General features: G+C 36.2%; 2 protein-coding genes across 2 annotated transcripts in view; both read right to left on the bottom strand.

The window, feature by feature from the left end:
- LOC117113231 overlaps positions 1 to 950 on the bottom strand; it is a 20039-nt gene extending 19089 nt beyond the window's left edge. The window contains exon 1 of the mRNA XM_033256520.1: positions 887 to 950. Coding sequence (XP_033112411.1) covers positions 887 to 935 — 49 coding nt within the window. The 5' untranslated portion in view covers positions 936 to 950. The remainder of the gene's footprint in view (positions 1 to 886) is intronic.
- Positions 951 to 6804: 5854 nt separating this feature from the next.
- On the bottom strand, positions 6805 to 11294 carry LOC117113257 (putative uncharacterized protein DDB_G0271606). The gene is made up of 3 exons (XM_033256555.1): positions 11076 to 11294; positions 9568 to 9705; positions 6805 to 8733 (listed from the first exon to the last, which is right to left on the bottom strand). Exons 1-3 carry the CDS (start codon positions 11259 to 11261, stop codon positions 8053 to 8055), a joined length of 1005 nt encoding a protein of 334 aa, XP_033112446.1. The 5' UTR covers positions 11262 to 11294; the 3' UTR covers positions 6805 to 8052.
- Positions 11295 to 12075: the final 781 nt, after the last annotated feature.

Below are 12075 nucleotides of genomic sequence, written 5' to 3'. Positions count from 1 at the left end.
CAAAATACCCAAATTAATGAAAATTTAAATAAAATATTCACAAATTATATGTTCGAGAAATCCATTATATAAGACCCTCAAAATGCTATTTTGTCAGAGCCTGCTGGGGCTTTTCTCAAAAATTAAACCAGGTCTCCAGGTCTCTGCCCTTGGACCACCAATTTTCAAAAAGTCCACTTTTTAAAACCTATTATTTCATTAAAATCATTCCTAATTATCGCGAAATGCTATAGGCCTAGTATGCATTACATTTTTTTTGCCCGCTCTTCTAACCATTGATTTTTAAATCTGTTGGAAATTGACCCATGTCATCTGTAGACCTACAGATGTAAATTACATAAAAGTTACAACTTCACAGTGGTGGATTAGGGGGTGGGGGAGGGAGAGCTCCCTAAAATTATAAAAGAAATGGAAAAAAAAAAATCATAATTAAATTTTGTTTGAGAGTGCCATAATCACAAGTTTTCTTACCTCAGCCCCATCCATGGTGGGGCTGAGGGGGTTCTTACCTCAGCCCCAACCATGGTGGGGCTATGGTATTGGTATTCATGACCATCTATCTGTAAAAAAAGTTCCTTCTGGTCCTGGAAACCATGCTTTATGTCCCTATATAATACCCAAAATGGAATGGAAATTTATATAGAATATTACGAATTATAGGTTTTACAAATCCATTATAAAAGGCCCTTAAAATGATAATTTGTCGGTGCTTCCGGGATTTGCACCCCCCCCCCCACGGGGATCCCTAGGCGGTCGCCCATCCTAAAAGGTCCGCTTCGGTCGCAAAATCGCACCTCCCCATCGAAAATCCTGCGTACGGGCCTGCGGTCATTATGCCAGTAAAATGTTGTTGGCTAACTTATTATAGCTGTGAAAATGATCGTGCCTGCCTGTGGACGACCTACTACAACTCTCTTTTTGTACCACCTTGCCATGCCTAGCCAAGGTACAGGCCAATAACTATAGAATAGGACGATGTCATAGAAGGCCTATTGTTCGCACACAAAACAACACACTGTCGATCACAACATAACAACTCTCTGGTGTAAACAATTACAATCACCACGATAGGCGAATGACTACGAATAAATAGCACTGACAGTTAATGATTTACAGAAACTTACCGTCTGTTTGTCTTTTGTTACAATGTTTCTGAGTTACAATGGTTTCTGGTCAGAACGGCAATAAACCAAAACGGCAATAAGTCAAAACGGCAATGACCAAAAACGGCAAAAAACCAAAACGGCAACATTTTTGCCCAGAACGGCAATGGACCAAAACGCCAATAAGTCAAAACGGCAAGACCAACCAGCAATTGGCCTATAGTCAAAACGGCAGTAAACCAAAATGGTCTAAGTTTTTTTTAAGAATTAAAACATATTTTCAATGTGGCCCTACATAAAACCAATTAGACAAATTGTAGGCCTACACGATAATACGGTAAAAATGAGGCTAAATGTCATAAAAGTAAAAATAATAAACCAGTTATTAAAACATGAAAGTGTACAAACGATTAAATATGGTAAAAATTAGACTAAATTGTCATAGAAGTAAAAAATGCCAAAGAACGACAACAACGAACAACAATAATAATATTAATATTAATAATAATAAAAAAATAATAATAAATAACATTAAAATATACGGTAAATAAGATCATATAGCCGTCGGAAGCATTTTGCAAGTTTTGGCCATTAGGCTAATAGGCCTATAAAATAGCGGGGTGGGGGTGGCGGTTGGGCGCTAAAATATGTAGTTGTTTGACCGCTAACCCCATGATACAGGATTTTAAAGTTAATCCGGGCCTCTGAGAGCATATCCACCCACCTCCATCATGGTTGGGAGGAGGCACACATCTAGATGGGGGGGGGGACTGAAGCGCAGCACCAGGCTCTGAATGCCCAGAAGACGGATCGCAAATTACGTCCAGTATTCTCGCGAGTTTATGTTCGTTATTCTTCATAGGCATTTTTTTTATTCGGCGGCGTTATTTTGTTCGCAACGCCAGGATGGCTAAGATAAGTAAGATTAAAACTAATAATGTACCGTATCTAAAAAGGCACTTACTATCCGAAATATATGTAGTCTTAGTGAAGAGATCCAAGAAGAATGTTGCTTATTCCTTCATTAATAAATAAGGTGCAAGGACAGGAATGCATATATAATCAGGCCTGTACATAATGAAGAATGAATAACAGTGACTATATTTACACAACGTGCAGGGTATCTTTGAAATATAAACATGAACAGATGCGATTAATTAAAAACGTGTTATGAATACACAGGATGCAATATGTTATGCGATTTGGGAATAGGCCTACAAAGAATTCCGTGATTTCGAGCGCCTGAAGCATTTATTAAATAATTGATAACGCTTAGATGAGGTTACTATCACTTAAATTGTTAAAAGTGTTCTAAATTAAGTTCTGTGTTCGCTTCTGTTAGACCTTATACGTACCGATACACTTTAACATTTACCGTAGTTTATGTATGGCAGACAGGAGGTATACACGTCGATCCAGAGGTTTTTGTGAAAAGGTTTTACAGTGGTCCCCGTGGAAACCTTGTTTACTTGGGTGCCCAGAAAAAATATGTAATAATTATGATTAACTAAATTAATTTAATTATGGTACAGTACTGAAAAGAAATTGAATTTTGAACAAGTTATCATTTCGCAATATACCTACATTGATTGTTGATGGTGATGATGAGAGGACAATAAGAACTATGAACGGTGATGATAGTGATAACGATGATGATGATGATGATGATGATGATGATGTCGCTGACGATGGTTGTGGCGTTATAGTATGCACACTGAACGGAAGCGAGCCCTAGCTGGAATGAAGGAAAGGACAGACTCCAACCCCAACATTTTTTAATTAGTTAATTGTTATTATATATTTATACCTCTGAACATTTTCAAAATAAATCTTACTAAAATTAAATATTGTCAAAATAATTGAAATGTTCATAGGCAAAATAAAAACAAGCGCATGGTGTAATTTTGTTAAATATGTACCGGTGCATAAAGAAGACAATATGATGCAAACATTAATAATAAATTCATGTAATTTGGCATCGGTATATTATTCAAAAAATCATAATTGAGAAAAAAGTGGACCGGCTAAAGCCGGTGCGACCGGTACGGTTCCGACGGCCCTGACTTTATTCGTCATGAATTTAAAATAAATCTCATGAAAATAATTGTTTTGCTTGGAAGGACAAAAACATCAAGTATGCCAATTAAATTGACCACAAGCAAAAAAAAAAACACATCAAGAATATGCAATATAACAACTAAAAAAATGACAAAACTGTACAACTTGCAAAAATCCTAACTTAACATTGCCCAATTAAATTTGTGTATTCTTCTTAACATTTATAATTATTATATTATTATTCATGAGACAAAATGACGCATTATAGACAAAATGAAGCATCTAATCTAAATAATTCGTCATAAAAAAAAAAAAAAAAAAAAAAAAAAAAAAAAAAAAACAAAACAAAACAAAACAAAAAACAAGAAAAAAAAAAGCGATTAAACATTAAAACATGACAATATTCGATTTGCCTATCGGGACAATTTCAAAACGATACAGAAAACTATAAACTGCAGTCCGCGCCCAGTGGCGCTTGCATTCAAAAACATACAGTATACAGTCTTGTCATTCCGTTTTGGTGCTTATCATTGCCGTTTTGTTTATTGCCGTTTTGACCTGCTACCGTTACATAGTTGTCACTTATCCGGGCGGTCACATGAGGTTTATGAATATATATATCATTCGTAACGCTTGATCAACCCAGAGTAGAGAAAATCGCCAAATTTAGATTAAAAATTCTGAATAGCTCAATAAATGAATCAATAATTTCCAACCATAGAGATAAAAAGGTTTTTGCTAACAATGGTACTGTATAGACAATTTATTACCAGCCGATTATAAGGTTCATCGAATAAAATTGTTATTGAAATTATTCAGAAAGTTACCTATGATTAATATTTTTTATTCATTAGTCTAATCTGAACTTTTACCCTGTTTAAATGTCGTGTGATTTACCAACTTGTTTATTTTTGTATTCATAACAATATATCATCCAGTGTTGTACTTAATACAGGTGTTTAACTTGCATAGCAAGCAGGTACCCGTAGGCAGGATTTTCGATGGGGAGGTGGTTTTGCAATCGGAGTGGACTATGGATCCCCGCGAGGTTGGGGCGAATCTTCTGACAGCTCTAACTTAATTAGCATTTTGAGGGCCTTTTTAATGGATTTCTAAAATCCATAATTTGTAATATCTTATTTAAATTTTCATTCATTTGAGTATTATTGTATAGGGACCTACAGTAAAGCAGGAGAAATAGAGGGCGGGGTGAAGGGAGAAACTTGCACAGACAGATGGTCAATACCGCCTCAGCCCTATGGAACGCCATCGCTGCCTTCGGTAACAGCTTAACATTCGGCGCATTTACATTCGGCCCTTTTACCATTACGTTCGGCTCTTTTACCATTCGGCGCATTTACATTCGGTCCTTTTACCATTACGTTCGGCTCTTTCACCATTCGGCACATTTTCATTTGGCCCTTTTACCATTACGTTCGGCTCTTTTACCATTCGGCGCATTTTCATTCGGCCCTTTTACCATTACGTTCGGCTCTTTTACCATTCGGCGCATTTTCATTCGGCCCTTTCACCATTCGGCGCATTTACATTCGGCTCTTTTACCATTCGGTGCATTTACATTCGGCGTAGTATTTACATTCGGCGCAAATAAATAAAATATAACCTTTGACATTGGGTCAAATGAAAAAATTGAGCGGCTGTGGGAATGTATGGGGTGCCATAGGCAGCAAAAATCAAAATGTAATTGCAAAATTCAATGTCTAATTTATCAAAACGTAGGCGTAAATTTCTCAAAATGTAGATCTGGTTTCCCAAAATGAAGTTCTAATTTAACCCACATAAGCCTGTCTCTTATACACATCTAGATGTGTATAAGAGACAGGCACTAGAAACGGACTTTTGCTGCGTATGGCACTAGACTTGCGAAATGTAAATCAAAACTAATCAGCCAAGCATGACGTGGGCCTGTTCCATTAATGATGGGAGAATCATTTTTCACTGCAGTCAAATGCCGTGAACAACGCTTCCCAGTGCGTCTGCTAATTTTTAATGGTCAGGATACCACGATCACGAGCCCTATGCTTGGCATTATAGGTTTTATAGATTTTAATAATTTTCTCATTTTCAAGGCCATCGAATTTCCGAATTCACTCAATACTATAGTGGAAAGATAAGAAAGGTCCACCACCGCAGTTTAAGACTAGCAGCGTCAGTCATGAGCAAGGCTTGCTTTCCATTATTTCCTATTTCGCAATTGCTTTAAGTTCCGGTAATCAGTTTTATTGACTTGAGCCATTATGTCTGTGTAAACATCACGTGGTTGAATTCATACTTTCAATTAATTTTGTGTCAAGTAGGCCTACGTACTTGATTTCGGGTAGACATTCCGGGTGTATTTAAACTTTCCATGTAAATCCGTTTCGATCTGCTTTCCAAGTCATTCAACTACTGCAACGTGTTCAGAGGACTACACGTCCTATACTGATGCCTAAATTTACTTACAGTAGTTGAAATACTTCGTCTACATTATATGGTTGTTCACTAAAATAGGCCTAAAGATAGTACACATCATCTATTCACATGGGTGGCGGAACCGGGGGGCCGGGGCCTAGGCCTCCACTTTTTGGCACAAAATATATAATGTCTATGGAGATTTTTGTATGATCGGAATAAAATGCAAGAAAAGAAAGAGGGAAGAAAGAGAAGAGGGAAGGGAAAGAGAGTGTTTATCTAGTCCCCGACCGAGTTAAATATTTTTGCAATTCACATTGGCGGATGTGAGGGGATCAGGGGTCCTAAACCCTCTCCCTTCGGCTAAAAAGAAAAAAAAAAATAATAAAAGAATTCTAGACCCACATTTTCGGGACCCGTGAGCTGATTTTTTTTCTCTTTGTAACAATAAAAAAGTTCAATTCATTTTTAAATTAATGTGTTTTTTATATGCATTTTTTTATTTCTTCCATTTTTATCATTTTAATATTTTCTATTTGTCTGGTGCTGTGCTTTTTATCTATTGTTTTTTTAACGTTTGTTTTGCGAATGTCTGGAATTTTGGTGTTCTGTTTTTAAATTTTTAAGCAAGTATTGCAGTACACTTATATATACTCTTTTATTGACTGTCTGCAATTTTTAGTTTATATTTTTATCTGAATAAATAATAAAGACCTTGAATACAAAATTAGAAGTCGGGAAAGCTCATTTCTCGCCGTCTAGGAATCAACATTTTCTAGGGAATGACTCCCCGACCCCCATTTATTTTTGGGGTTCATTGATTCATGGAAAAAAGAATACGTATGCAAAGTATGTATAACGGTACACACATGTACACAGGCCTATTTACTGTAACAAGAATGAAGAATGAAAAAAACCTGACCGTTTTCAAGAAGGAAAACCTTGAATTTTGAAGGACATAAAAGTCATTAAAAGACAATTCTGAAGTCTGGAAAGCTCATTTCCAGTCATTTCGAAATCTACATTTTCTCGGGGGAGAACCCCGGACACAAAAAAATACTTAATTTTGTGTATGTGTGTTTCTTGTGAAAAATTGTGTCCCCCACCCCCTCTAAAATTAAACCCATTCATATTCCTATTTATCTTACTAGTGGGGGCCCTTCCCCCGTCCCCAACTTTGAAAAAAGTTCCACCGGCCCTGATTCAGACATGGGGGGGGGTGGGTGTGTATATATATACATTAGAAAAGAGTAGGGGTTATCCTGGTGTACTGGTCGCAAGTTATTTCCGAACTTTACCTTATAAAAAATATTAAACACTTCTTCACAATTTTATTAGTCTCCCAGCCACGAAACATGCAAGAATATAAATTATAAAAAAGAGAATATCACATATATTGTTTAAAAAAATATAATAGATATAATATTGGCAAGCTTCAAAGAGCAGGAAGAATGATTTGTGTGTCATCAGTCTAAATACTGTACTTGACTTTATAATGGGAATGCATACACTGAATCCCTAAAACAACATAGAACATATATTTTTTTTTATCAGCTGCCGTATGTAAACTGATCTGCACACATCATTTTTCTTTTCACTCTCTCCTCAATAATCGATTCTGCTTTTTTCTCTCTGCAAATGTTTATAATATCAACCCAAAAAAACTAGATAAAATATTACCATGGTATATTTAGCATACACTGAATATATACACTCGTTAAAAATACAAATACCAATCAAATTTTTTTCATTACTATTATTAACAGTGGCGGATTCAGGAATTTCGGAACATCGCAATTTCGTTCCGCATTCACAATTTTTATAACCTACACCAAAAAACGGTGGTATACTCAAAGTAATTTTAACTGTATTTCAATAAAACACTTTATAATCAGATATAATCCTCTATCAAATTATTTTACCAGTATACTAGGCTATCCAAAGGAATTTGGCAATTACAACACTAAACACATGTTTAAAACACTTTCATAGATAGCACAATATTAGAATTCTGTATATTTATATAATTTTTTCATCTAAATAACACTAAACCAGCATACTGAGTATATCATAAGAACAGCATTTGAGATAATTTTGAATATAAGGCCTAAAAAAATAAATTGTTTGTTTGCCCTTTAATGCTGAAAATTGTATAGGAGGGACGGGCACAAAAAAGGTTTTTTTTTTTAGTTTTTTTTTCTCCCGTCACCAAAATTCACATTTTTACATTTCGCTATTTGTTTTTCAAAGGATATACATCAGACTGAAAAATAACCGATAATCGATATTTTGCAATGAATTTAGGTCTAGAATGGTGATCACTTTTTAAAATTTGTGAACAAAAAATCGAAAGAAAAAAAAAACTTTTTTTAAAAACACCGCCCCTACTTTTCCGTGAGCTAGGGGCAGGCGCTGCAGGGCAAACAAACAATTTTTTTAGGCCTAATAAGGATGATGAAAATTAAATCGTCATCGTGCTTTACAAAAATGGGACATTTACACAGTTTGGGTTTGAGATGCTGCCAGCATCTTGTCCAGCTACCAATGTCATTGCATCTCCATTGTCATCAGGTTCTCCAGTAGCTTGTATCTGTTGCTCAGGGTTCGGAATCTGAGCTTGGGTCACCGTTTGAAGTGGCTGACTTTGTCCAGGAATCATGACTGTCTGATTGGTTGGCTGTCCCTGTTCTTGAACCATACCTACTTGCCCCACACCTTGCACAAACATTGGCTGTTGAAACACTGGTTGCCCCTGACCTTGATGTACCATCATTGGTTGCCCCTGAGCTTGGACGATCATTGGTTGCCCCTGACTTTGATGTACCATCATTGGTTGCCCCTGAGCTGGAAGCATCATTGGTTGTCCCTGTCCACCTACCATCATTAGCTGGCCAGAACTCTGGAGCGACATTGGTTGCCCCTGTACCTGGACGGCTGGTTGTTGTGCACCATGTACTTGTTGTTCTTCTGGTCCAGAGGTTTGAGCTCCTACTTGTTGGTTCTGAGCAGCAATAAGTTGGTTGGGAAGCATCATAGGTTGGTGCTGCACCATCATCGGCTGGTTTTGTACCATCATCGGCATACCATGTGCTGCTCTTGGTACAGGTAACATCATCACACTACCATTGGGGCCCACAACCATCTGGTATTGTTCATTATTCTTTAAAAAAAAAACTTAAATTAGATATTTTGTAAATGTACTTGCTGTTTATTTTAAGTGAGCCACTAATAGCCACTCCTACCATTTTCTCAAGGTACGTTCTGACAAGCGAGTGTTAAGCTTTGAAGTGGCAGTTTACTTGTCGTAAGCCCTGGGTAGTGCCCGTGAAGACGCTCTTCAACATTGCTGCAGACTATTTACTCCTGAGCAGTCAAAGCAGCAGGTGTGTGTGCTACGTACATGTACACAAGAAATGTAAAGGAATACACGCTTTGAGTAGCGATGTGTACATGCACTTACTTCAAATTTATTTTGACCTCGATTTTTTTCAAAAAATAAATACCTACAAATGAATGCCAAAATAACATTTCCGGTGATGTACACACAATATTTTCATAATTGTTTACTTATGAAGAATTTGTGTGCAAAATAACTGTTGAGAGACAACGAAAGTGTTGATTATCACTTCCTGAAAATGTGCATAGTTACTTCTAAGCTTTGAACTAGCTTTGAATAAAAAGAACATTATGCCCTGGGTAAGCATCGTGTGGACACTCATCAGAAATAACATGCGCATAAAATTTTACGGCTGTTGTAAACTTTACTTTAGGCGTAAGGCCGTCTCAACATAACTTCAGTCACAGTTACCATAATGAAATCATCACATCTACTGTAAGTTCAGTCTGCACATTGATAAGGATCTGCTTGTGGTTCGTCTTGTTTAAATTATTATCGTCGTCATCATCTTTTTTATGTTTAATATGAACATACCTTGTTAAAATTATTATAATTTTTGTATTACTGTATAAGATACATAAAAACAAAGAAACAAACCTTAGTTTGACAACAGTTGCAGTTCGAGCCCTGACAACAAAAGTAACAACTCAGTTGACAAAAAGAAAGGCCAAAGGTCACCATGCAGATTAGTGCTTCGAAAACGCCAAATCCCACAATGAATGAGTCCAGCAAAACCTGTTTTGTAGTAGAGTATTTAAAAAATAGTAATAATTCATTTTAGATTAACTCTTAGATATTCAAGCAAATAATCTCACAATGAATCCAGCAAAACCTGTTTTGTAGTACAGTATTTAAAAAATAGTAATAATTCATTTAGCTTAGATATTCAAGCAACTAATATTTAACTCACTGACTGGAGCTAGGTGTTTCCCAATGTCAAAATCTTTCCATTACTTTTTAATCTAAATCTTAAATGAAGTACATTCTAAAGTTGAAGAAGATACTTCGCAAATTACGGTATGATGTCATAGGCATTTTCAGAGGTTATTTCCTTTTATTGGTTGTTGAGTTTCGGTCCTTCAACTGCGAGGTTGGAGGTTCGAACCTTCCCTGTGCATTTCGCTTGTGTTCTTGGAAAAAGTACTTATAACTATATTTGTCTCTCTCCACCCATGAGTGTAAATAGGTATCTGGTTGTAGTTATATACTTATGTTAAAAAAGATGGTGGAAAGGATCAACTGGCCACTCAACCACTCCCTTTACCCTCATTGTCTTTTATGGTATTTAGAATATATATTTTCCTCTTATTGGCCTTTTTGGAGGCTCCTGAATATTACATGGAAAAACAAAATTAGAAATACAAGAGTACTAAGAAGAATGAATACAAAAAGGATACTAATCAAAATAATAAAAAGAAGAATGACTGGAATAGCTTGGCCATCTGGTCAGAAAAGAGGCACTGCAAAGAACACTATTGGAAGGGAAGATGGAAGGAAGTAGGGGCAGAGTTAGACCAAGGACTATGTGGATGGATAACATCAAGGAATGGTGTGGGATGAGGTATTGGCAATGTGTAAGGGCAGCACGGTGTAGAGGGGAATGGAAATCCATGGTAGCCAACCTGCTTTGAGCAGAGGACACCAACAGGTAACAGGTAGTGGCTTAGGCCTCTTTATAAGATTGTGTAGTGTATGTGAGAATGAGTTAGGGTCAGGAAGGTGATCTCGAGTAGCTACAGCCTGGTTATTATAATGGTCTAGTTTAGATAATATGTGGGTCATATGTCCTTATCCCATGATACATAGCTACTACTGTAGCATAATTTTGTCGTTCGTTTCAGTGCTTTATTTCTCCATACACAGGCCCGAGATGCAGTGGCATATCTAGGGGTGGGGCACACATCCACCAAAAAGCTTGCACTTCCACAGTTGTCCCCTAACCCCCATTGAAACTTTTCAAAGTACCTTATTTTGGAAGCTGGTGACCCATCCCTTAATCATCGCAACCCCCACTTCACCTTCACACCCCCCCCCCCCATTTCCAGACTAGATACACATTTGAAGCAATAAAATAAATAAATTTAATTTAACTGATTGATCCATACCCTTATGTTTCTGTCCTTGTGACTAGACATGTCACCCATTTCGCAACATCCAGGTAAACAGTCCCAGCAATAGGAAGGTGTTGTTCTGATGTTGTAGCAATTCCAATCGACACAGCCATACATGTGCTGGTTGTATTTGTCTTCGCTTATATTAGCAGAAGCCCATATGAACATATTATTAGACATTATAAAAGCTAGAATGGAAAGTGAAAAGAAATAGGGAATCTGGAAAAGAAGTGAAAGAACATGAAATTAATGGAATATATATGTGAAATTATATGAATTATATATTATTATATAGTCATTTATTTCTATTATATCATGATATATAAAAAAGTATCTCTTCGGAGATTCTGTCCTGTCGTCAAATGCTTACAAGTAGAGGGCGTACCATATTGACCTCTGTTATTTGCCATGCATTAAGAACTAGTGCTGTCCAACTAATTAATCTTAACTCCTTAGAATACAGAATATTTCTTAGTCTCAGTTTCATGTATAAAATAATTAATGAAAAAATCCAAATCTCCCATAGTTATATTTCATTTAATACCCGTAAACTGCACCCCAATGCTCTATCTTCCTCATGCCAGATGCAATGCACTTCACAACTCCTTTTTTCACTGTACTCCAATCACCTGAAAGAGTCTCCCTATTTCAATACGTCTGTGTCCTCAATCCAGTCTTTTAGAACATCATTAATACAACACCTTCATGACAAGTCCAGCCCTACAAATCATGTTTTAATAACTAACCTAACTGAATTCACTTCAATGCAATATTTTGATCTTCATTCATTATTATTGTCATTATTATTACTTTTTTTTAATTATTTATTTATTATTATTATCTGTATTATTATTATTATTATTATTATTATTATTATTATTATGTCTTTGCCTTTATCATTATTTCTCTGGGTAGGAATCTTGTACAGGGACATGTGCATACCAGACTCATTTCGTTTTCAGTGAAATAAAATTATGAATTATGAATTACACCA

The sequence above is a fragment of the Anneissia japonica genome, unplaced genomic scaffold, assembly GCF_011630105.1.
Source record: "Anneissia japonica isolate Jap-2015-1 unplaced genomic scaffold, ASM1163010v1 scaffold287593_len981703_cov172, whole genome shotgun sequence".
Classification (NCBI taxonomy): Eukaryota; Metazoa; Echinodermata; class Crinoidea; order Comatulida; family Comatulidae; genus Anneissia; species Anneissia japonica.
Note: the sequence above shows the minus strand (reverse complement) of the source record. Positions and strands in the feature narration are given on the sequence as shown.